A 10,240-nucleotide genomic window follows, 5' to 3' on the forward strand; every position below is an offset into this window, starting at 1 on the left:
GAAATCAGGTGATTCAGGCAGTTCAAATGAGTAAAAAGATTTATTGCAAGCTTAAATTCTCTACAAAGATCTGACTGACTGGACATTAAGAGAAATGAGTGGGAGATAAGAGAGACATTCAAGGTGGGCTGGACTTAGATCTCTTGCAGGCAGGGCAGGGACTCGTGATTTATGAAGCGTTGGACCCCTCCCCTCCCTTGAGCCCAGCCTGGTCCTCTCCTGCAATAAATATCCCAATAGAGTGGAGTGGCCTAAAAAGTAAATGACTTTAATAACATTATTAATGGGATGGGATGAATCCAGACAGTGGATCAATTTAGAACCATTGGTCCAAGTTAATTTCAACTCCTGATTTCTAGTTTGAAGATTATTTTCGTCTGCAACTATAGTAGGGTAATTAGGAAGATATAAGAATGAAGACCTGAAAAAGATGACATAGTGACAGTTCATATTTATTCTCCCTGTCAAATGTGCTCAATCTGTGAGTCAAAAAAATGATCCCTTCTATTACAAACTTGCCTTGGGATATGAAAACAAGTCATTGCTTTTCTGCCTTTTGCAAAATTGCTGGTAATAAAGTTAAGATATAAAAGCTGGACAAATATGAAGTAATCAAGCCATATCCTAGATGAAAACTCCCAGGCATGCCTACTATTACGGTAGCTATATATAAACAAGAAATATTGCTGTTCTAGATCTGATGAGTATTTTTTTTTTAGTTTTATTAGTGAGATGTGAATTACTAGGATGTAATGAATATATGTGAATATACGTGGAATAGGCTGGCTTTCCTTATAAAATAAGAGTATTTTGTTCCTTTCTCAGTCTAGGACCCAAATGCAGTAATTTGCTTTTCCTTTTAGGAGGAACAATTGGTAGCCACTCACTGTTACTCATACAGGAGAAAGTAAAGCTGACTTGAGGCTATCAGTGCAACTGTGGCTCTGCTTCTCCTTGAAAACAGTAATGCGTACACAGAGCTAGGGTAACACAGAAGTTTAAATACCAGACATGGATTGGGGAGTCTCTGTTTCAAGTCCCTACTTGACCATGGAGTTCATGGGGTGCCTGTACACTAATGCTCAAAATATGGAGAACAAACTTGAAGTCCTAGTACTTGAGGGCAGGTATTATATTGTTGCTATTACTGAAACTTGCTGGGATGGAATCCATGATTGGAATATACTATTAGAAGGATATAATTTGTTTAAAAGAAACAGACTCAGCATAAGAGGAAGAGGAGTTGCACTATATGTAAAAAATTACTATAGCTGTACCGAAATAGAGGATAGCAAGGATGAGCATTCTTGAAAGAATTTGGGTGAATATTAGGGGCAAAAGCAATGATATTGCTATAGATGTGTACTATAGACCATCCAACCGAATACTAGAAATAGATGAACCTTTTGCAAATTAGTTACCTGAAGTGTGAAAGAAACACATCGCTGTAGTAATGGGGAACTTTAAGTACCCTGAAATCAACTGGGGAACAAAGTCTGCAGTGAATGGGAGATTGAACAGGTTCCTGATAAGCTAGCTGATAATTTTATCTTCCAAAAGATAGAGGTAGGAACTAGAGGGTCAACTATACTGGACCTAATTCTAACTAATAGGGATGTCATGGTTGAGGGAGTGAAAATCATGGGAACTTCGGATGAGAGTGACCATGTCATACTAGAATTCACCATACAGGTATAGGTAACTGAACAAAGTCAGTTTAATGTTTTAGACTTTAAGAGAATTGACTTCAACAAACTAAGAGAGAGAGAGTAGGAAGGATTCCATGGATGGAAATCCTAGAGCAGGAGTCCCCAACCCCTGAGCTGCAGCCCACTACTGGGCTAGGGCCTATTCAGAACGGAGCTGCATGAGCAGCAAGCCAGCGTGCACATGCGCACCCAGCTCAACTTACACGAGCGGCGAGCCATTGCACTTGCACATGCACACTCAGCTGAACTTGAGCAAGGTTCTGCCTTAGGCCCAATACTCTTCAAAATTTTCATAAATGACCTAGATGAGGGGATTGAAGGAATGCTCATCAAATTTGCAGATGACACCAAGCTGGGGGCGGGGAAGGGAATTGATTACACTTTAGAACACAGGTGTCAAACTTGCGACATCATGTGATGTGTTGCGACGTATCGTGACTTTTCCCCCATTGCTGGCAATGGGGTGGGCGCGGTTTTGCTGTGACACATCCAGCCCACAGGCCAGCAGTTTGACACCCCTGCTTTAGAAGTTGATTCAAGATTCAGAAGGATCATGACAGACTTGAGGGATCTAATATAATCTAATATAGCCCTATCCAACCAGATGGAGTTCACAGGCCTATCAAAACCAAATGCACAGGTAAAGAAAAGGCAGTACCTGGCTCAACAGTACTGACCGTGAAAAGGATACAGATGTCCTGGTGGCCTACCACTTAATATAAGTCAGCAGTGTCAGCAGCTGCCAAAAAGGCTAACTTAGTCCTAGGCTGCATCAACAAAGGAATTGAATTAAGATAATGGGAAATGATAGTATTGCTCTATACAGAATTAATGAGGCCATAATTGGAATACTGCATCCAGTTCACCACAATAAAAAAAGATGATGAGGCTCTAGAAAGAGTTCAGAGAAGAGCAACAAAGGTAATAAGGGGTGTAGAGGCTAAATATTAGGATGAATGGCTAAAGGAACTAGGTAAGTTTAGTCTAATGAAGAGAAGGCTTAAGGGAGACTTGATAGCAATCTTCCAGTACTTGAGGGAAAATCAAAAGGAAAAGGGATCAATCTATTACCCATAGCACCTAAGGGCATGACAAGAAGCAATGGGTGAAAGCCCATCAGAGGGAGATCTAACCTGGAAATAAATGGTCAACCATTTGTACAGGATGGTGTAACTACTCCTGCCTTGAGTAGGGGGTCAGACTAGAAGACTTCAAAGCCATATGATTCTTTGATAATATGTGACATAGAGCAAGTTTTGACTCCAATCATGTGTCTCCCAGATTACATCTACATTATCTTGTAGAAATCATTTGGAGATATTATAAATTAAATATATTCTTTCCAGATGAAACAACCAGCAGAATAATCATCGTAGACTGTGATCCATATTAAGAAATGATTTTCCAGATCATTTATCATATTTATGTATTGTCTATTATATGCCAAGCATCTTAAAAAATAAAACTAATGATTAGGGGATTAAAGAAGTAAACAGCAGAAATATTCATTTATTGCATATCTATATTGTCCTCCCTTGAAAAAACTGCATATATGATTTTTCTTGGAAACTCTTATTTTTACAACAATTCTGTGGGGTCAGTTATTTGGAAAATAACAGCAGAAAATAACCTAGGGAGAACTTCATGATTAAGTGGGGATTGATCCTGAAGTTCTTAAGATCATATCTGCTTCTGTGTTCCTTTAATATTGTTGGTTTTCTGGGAGTCATTGTGTAAGGACTCAGTCACTTCAACTCTTGGTGACTCAGTGGATGGTTTCTATGAGTTCTAATTATTTCAGTGAGGTTTTTAAAGAAGAGGCTGTTAAGTGGATCACAGATTGATAATCAGCATGGATTTGGTAGAATGTAATAAAAATTCATCTGAAAAATAATTAAATATAAACACCACTGCTCCACGAGCTGCATTAGCTGCCAGTCTGCTTCCGGGTGCAATTCAAGGTATTGGGGATCACCTTTAAAGCCCTTCATGGCATGGGTCCAGGTTACTTGAGGGACCATCTCACCCCACTGGGATTGGCCTGTACCACTCGTGCCGGCAGAGGAGGCATGCTGTGGGTCCTGCTGTGGGTCTTGTCAGCCTGATTATTCTGGCTGGTGGGGTCCAGGCCTTCTCTGCTGTTGCTCCTGCCCTCTGGAACATCTTGCCCCCAGATATGAGGCCCCAACCTCCTATCTTTTCATAAGGGCCTAAAGATATGGCTGTGTCAGTCTTTAGTTTTAATGTTTGTTTTTAACTGTTTATGTTTTAGCTTATATGTAACTGTAAGCCACCCAGAGTTACCCTATGGTAAGATGAGTGGCCAATAAATTTTATAGATAAATTAATTAATAAATAAAAAATGTTCTTCTCTCTGCAAGTTGGCTGGTAGCCAACATGAAACTGAACTTTTATCACCTGGAACTGATTTGTCTCTTATACTTTATGGTGTGCAAACATTCTGTTTCTTTTTACTGCGGTTTCTGGGCTTGTATAAATAGATCATGGCTTTGACTTTTTGGATTGAAAGCATCTGCTGCTAATTGCATCTGTCTTTTTTATATGTAGCACTGTGTTTGCTGAGAAGCCTTCTATTTAAAAAAAAGATACTATTTGAAATGTTTTAGATTGGTTTCTACAGATTTCAGATATCAAATGAAAGTATTATCAGTCCCTTTTGCTATCAATTTATGACAGAAATATCCATGGATTCATCACTTTCATTAAATGCAGAATGACATCTTTGTGGTCCAAACGTCTCTCCTTTCATACATGTGTACAACATTATGATACATGTCTGATAGGAAAGGAACTTGTACCATAATAGCACTATGCTGTTTTCACAGTTTGCCCCCCACCCCACTGGATATCTCGGATTTGTGAATTATTTTATACACATTATACTTTTACTTCATACACATTACATTTCTTCTAGTATATGTGTTGTATAGTCTGGATGTAATACAGGAAAAGAAAAAAGATATTATGAGAATACATACAAAAATGCATATAGTTTAGTGTGACATGTTTCCTAATCTTCACAAAATATGGAGATGCCAAAACTGAAAGGCAATTACATTCTGGTCTGCAGTTAGGTTAGGAAGTAGAAATTAGGCTGTATCATATAAAATGTGACAAAAACAGATTTCTTTCCTAACTCTGCTTGTGGCTATGTACAAAATGTCCCCTGAATTGATTCAACAGATTTACCTGCATTCGATCTTCAGCTGATTAAATCCGAGTTATGTTGACCTCAAACATCAGTATAATGCATTCTGCTTTGCAGCCACAAGCATATGCCAGAATACAAAACAGTAACTGGTTCTCACAATGCAAGATGAATCTCTGTGTACTTTCTTTAATTTTAAGGAAAAAAATAGGTATTTTCAAATGCACAACCTTATTTTTGAAATGATGATGTTCTGTATGAACAAGAACGTGGTTGTTAACTGTTCTATTTATATTATATAATATTTAGTTTTTTTTTTTTAAAAAAAAAGGGACACCCTATCTTTGCTCAAAACTGTCCAAGGAAGCTAACTTAAATTAAAAACAAGAAAAGCATGACCATTCAGTTCCAACTTTTTATTTTTCTTATGGAATCTATGTTTATGCATGAACAGGATTCCGACATTGATTGGGATGATCTTTGGGATCAATTTGAAGAAAGAAAATATCTGAGTGTTCGGAGATGGAAAGGCGGAGAGGATCCATATCGACTGTATGCCTTTAACCAACGGGAGAGTGAACGGATGCCCAGTGATCGTGCCATCCATGATACTAGGCACCACAGGTTTGGTATCCCATTTTCTTAGTTGCATATTTTAGATTGTGCATTGATTGATCTACCAGTTAAGACACTAGGATAGAAACCAGAATACTCTGAGTTCTAGTCCTGCCTTAGGCATGAAAGCTAGCTGGGTGACCTTGGGCCAGTCAGTCTCTCATCCCAACTCAACTCACAGGGTTATTGTTGTGGGGAAAATAGGAGGAGGAATATTAGGTGGAACCAGTGGAACAGCTTGCCTTCAGAAGTCGTGGGTGCTCCATCACTGAAGGTTTTAAGAAGAGGCTATATCTGAAAGGGTACAGGTTCTCCTGCTTGAGCAGGGGGCTGGACTAGATACCTCCAAGGTCCGTTCCAGCTCTATTCTATTCAAGGTATATTCTCTGCTTTGAGTTATTTATAAAAATATTAAAAGCAGGATAAAAATATTTTTAAATAGTGATTAGAAGAGTGTGATTAAATCATATAAGGTACTATGATTTTTAGTAGAACATAAAATGTTCTACTAAATTAAAAAATGATTGAGAAGATGTATCTGTTAAGAGGCCAGGCTAAAAACTAGGAAGACCATGACTTCTAGTACTGTCTTAAACATGAAATCAGCTGGGTGACTTTAGGCCAATCACTCTGTCTCAGTCATAGGAAAAAGGAAACCACAAGCTACTTTTGAAAATGTTGCCTAGAGAACTGCAGGGATCAGTCCAGGCAGTTAAAGGCAGTTAAAGGCACTTCACTATTCAGCATTGGAAATACAGCATACTATTTCACCGAATTGATTAATGTCAATTTACGGTCATGCTGTAAGCTGCCCAGAGTAGTTGGAAAATAATGGGTGGCACATAAATTTCATAAATAGATGAATAAATATAGATCAGCTATGGATGACTGTAATAAATCATGGCGTCAATAAATTGATATATGTATGTTTGTAAATATATGTCTTGTATGTTGATTTGTGTAGCTTTTTTCTTTTTATAAGTTTGTGTTTTCTTTTTGTTTGATTGTTTTTTGTATTCAGTTAATTTTTTAAGAAAAAATGACTGCTTCAACAGCATAAAAAAAATTAGCTCTATTTTTGTGGTGCTTCTGCTTTTTGATAAATATTGCATGAAATGAATTTATGCAAGTAAGATATCACTTGATAAGTTAAGAACATGTCTTTTAGAACTTATAAACACTGATACAATATAATTAAAAATATCAGGTTAAACCAAAATTTGCTATGTAGATATAAAAGTGGCTATTGGCCAACGCTTATATTGAACTGAAGTAGCCATTTTAATGACTATTTTTCTAATTTGGAGAAATTCTTTTCAAGTTTCTAGTTCTGACCTCATCCGACGTCAGCAGACTTGGTCATCTCAATGTTCACCTAATTCTAGAACATTTATGAAGACCGTTGCTTAAACATGTACATTAATCATTGAAAACATACCAGGGGCAAGCTAATTCTTCATAAAAATATACCACTATTGATCTGAAATAGAAAATGTTGTGTTTTCGGTTCGCAAGCAATTGACGAAGATGCATTGTGGAAAACAATAGCTCTTTATTCTCCTTCTCCAACTCCAAGCAAAGAGCAAAAGGCTCGCAGGCCTTTTATAGGATGAGGAACCCAGATAGTGCTAACCAATAGGAACACGGCACTTTTCGCGCCTTGCGCATGTGCACAAGGTTGGCGCCGCTCTGTCTGGTCCCGGGCAGCTTTTACAATGCCCGGGACCATTTGCAACCTTTCTGGGCCTGCTGAGTTTCCTCAACAGGCCCAGGACACAACAGAAAAAAAGTTAATTAATTGTATCCCTGTTCTTGTTGTTGTTTGTTGTTGTTAAAACTGATGTCATACTGGCCAAGAGATCAATCTTAGTCAACAACAACAACAACAAAAATCAAAGCATAAAAATTGGTAGGGTCTCAGAATGCCATCCTCATATGTATTTCCATATCTGTGCTCATTTTTTCCTGATTACAATGGTTTGTCTATGTATTTTCTGTTTTGCATGTTTCCAAGTGATTTAAATATCTTTCATCTCTGAACTTGCTGTAGTCATTTGTTCCCACAACAATTTTCTTTAAAAAGATCTGATAGCCTTTCTACTTTGCTTGATCTCCAGAGCCTTGTGAATTGCTCTAGTCTGCATGATTATGTTTTTACATTAGAAGAATGAACAAAGCATGTGATGTGATTATTTCTTGCTCAGCAAAACTTTGCCAACTTTGGAAATGAAATAATAGTAAACTATTAGGAGGAGACAGATCGACATCAAGTTGCTTTTCATCAGTGAATTGCAGGTGACAGTTGTCTCAAATTGCAGGAAAAATACAGTAGCTTTGGAAAGTAAATTTTTTTGCCTATTTGGATCTTTGTATTGCCTTCCTAGTCACAGGTGTTTTAAAAAACAAATCCTTTACTTCAACTCTTCTTCAAAATCAGCCATTGAGTAGATTTTATATTTTGATTATTTTTCTAAGAGAATATTCAACTACATTTTTCTTTATTTTTAATGTCCGTATACATACTTGGAATACTATTAAGCAGATATATAAGATCTTATACACATAGATATGCCAATTATTCTCTTTTTCCTAATGCTTCCTTGAATTCTGTTTGCCCTTTGGCTAGCTGAGTTACATCAAAATACAGCATATCCAACAAGTTGGTCATAGTGGAGAAATTCAACAGCTAGCCAGAGTTAGTACATGCAAGACAGCAGCTCAGTTAGAACTCCATGAATAGAAGTTACTAAATTCTACCACAGTTATTTTAAACTACCATTACATTAAAGCTCAGTGTGCTACTCTTCTGTAGACATTATCTTGAATAATTTTGCCTCCTCTGCTACTTAGCTAGCTCTTCGTATTCCTTCTGGGTATCAATGAATATGTGAAATGCAGGACCTTCCAACGAGGATCTTGTCCTTTACCTCTCAGTTTTCTTAAAAATGAGTCATGCCTGCACGTTTATAGGCTTTCCGATAGTTGCTGATCCTTGAAAAGATCTTTCATCTCTTCAACTATGGCTTGTTTTCCCTCTGTAAAAAATAATCACTGTTTTTTTATTCTAATAGAATAGGAGGACATCAAGTTTGAGGGAAGAAGAAACACCTCATGCTTCTCTTGTCTGAGCACTGGTGAAGACAAGCTATCATAAAGGTTCAAGATGTGTTAAATTGACTGTGAGCTTGGCAATTTAATTTAATACCTTTCAAGTGTGCTGTCATGTCCTGTAAATGCCATCACTATTTTATAAACATACATAATTTAATCATGATTAAGCACTTTGAATCCATTATATCTTATATTGCATAAATGACAGTATTACTAGGGTGCATACTAGAACCTCATAGCACATCTCATCGACGGGTCCTGTTGAGCATTAAAAGTGTTTGTGTTTGGCTAAACAGTGCGCCCTATTTCCATTTCTCCAGCTTTATTCCTTAGGAAGGCAGCAATGTTTCTATTGTAGACCACATTCAAGACAGCATATGAAAACAATTGGTTTGCTTACATTAGTTTAGCTGTCTGAGGGTAACTCATTATATTAGGTTTAGAAATTGTCTTAAAAGTGAAGTAAGAATATTAAAAGTGAAGTAAGAATAGCCTTGTTTGGTGACCTTGGATTTGTTATTAATCTATTAAACTGGAAAGCAACATGGAAAATACAATAAGTAAGTTAGACTTGGTGCCTTCTCCCTAAATTTGCAGGTTGTGTCACCAGGCCCCAGTTTTCATCTCTATTCTGCTACTGATTTGTAGATAGAAGAGGTAAAGCTGGAACTTTTCAGATGATAACATTATTTTGACCTTGCTTGGAATTTGACAACTGGACAACATAAATGGGTTTCCTGTGCTCTTACCACAATCCCGTGCTCTTCCCATGATTTCTGACATTTAGAACAATTAACCAGTGGAACAACCTGCCTCCAGAAGTTGTGAATGCTCCAACACTGGAAGTTTTTAAGAAGAGATTGGACAACCATTTCTCTGAAATGGTATACAGTTTCTGCCTGAGCAGGGGGTTGGACTAGAAGACCTCCAAGGTCTCTTCCAACTCTGTTATCTCTTCTCTTCTCTTCTCTTCTCTTCTCTTCTCTTCTCTTCTCTTCTCTTCTCTTCTCTTCTCTTCTCTTCTCTTCTCTTCTCTTCTCTTCTCTTCTCTTCTCTTCTCTCCTCTATTCTATTCTATTCTATTCTATTCTATTCTATTCTATTCTATTCTATTCTATTCTATTCTATTCTATTCTATTCAGACTAATATAGCAGCACTGAAAAGATTAATATACGGCTCCTTTCACTCAATGGATTGGAGACCTGATTGTACTTGTTGCCTATGAGCGGATTTCCTATGGACATAGACTTTGTATGGACAAATATAATGAAATATGGGAGTCATTTATACAAAATACAATAGGTTAAAAATAATGATACTTATATACAGGTGAAACTCGAAAAATTAGAATATCGTGCAAAAGTTCATTTATTTCAGTAATGCAACTTAAAAGGTGAACCTAATATATGAGATAGACTCATTACATGCAAAGCAAAATAGTTCAAGCCGTGATGTGTCATAACTGTGATGATTATGGCTTACAGCTCATGAAAACCCCAAATCCACAATCTCAGAAAATTAGAATATTACATGCAATCAATAAAACAAGGATTGTACATAGAACAATATCGGACCTCTGAAAAGTATAAGCATGCATATGTACTCAGTACTTGGTTTGGGCCCCTTTTGCAGCAA

General features: G+C 37.2%; 1 protein-coding gene across 1 annotated transcript in view; it reads left to right on the top strand.

Annotated features, from left to right (window-relative positions):
* The first annotated feature begins 1,620 nt into the window (after window positions 1-1,620).
* GALNT14 (polypeptide N-acetylgalactosaminyltransferase 14) overlaps window positions 1,621-10,240 on the top strand; it is a 171,111-nt gene continuing 162,491 nt past the window's right edge. The window contains exons 1-2 of the mRNA XM_015818526.1: window positions 1,621-1,692; window positions 5,333-5,502. Of these exons, the coding sequence (XP_015674012.1) occupies window positions 1,621-1,692; window positions 5,333-5,502 (242 nt within the window). The remainder of the gene's footprint in view (window positions 1,693-5,332; window positions 5,503-10,240) is intronic.

The sequence above is a fragment of the Protobothrops mucrosquamatus genome, unplaced genomic scaffold (genome assembly GCF_001527695.2).
Source record: "Protobothrops mucrosquamatus isolate PMUCROS unplaced genomic scaffold, P.Mucros_1.0 scaffold_138, whole genome shotgun sequence".
Taxonomy (NCBI): Eukaryota; Metazoa; Chordata; class Lepidosauria; order Squamata; family Viperidae; genus Protobothrops; species Protobothrops mucrosquamatus.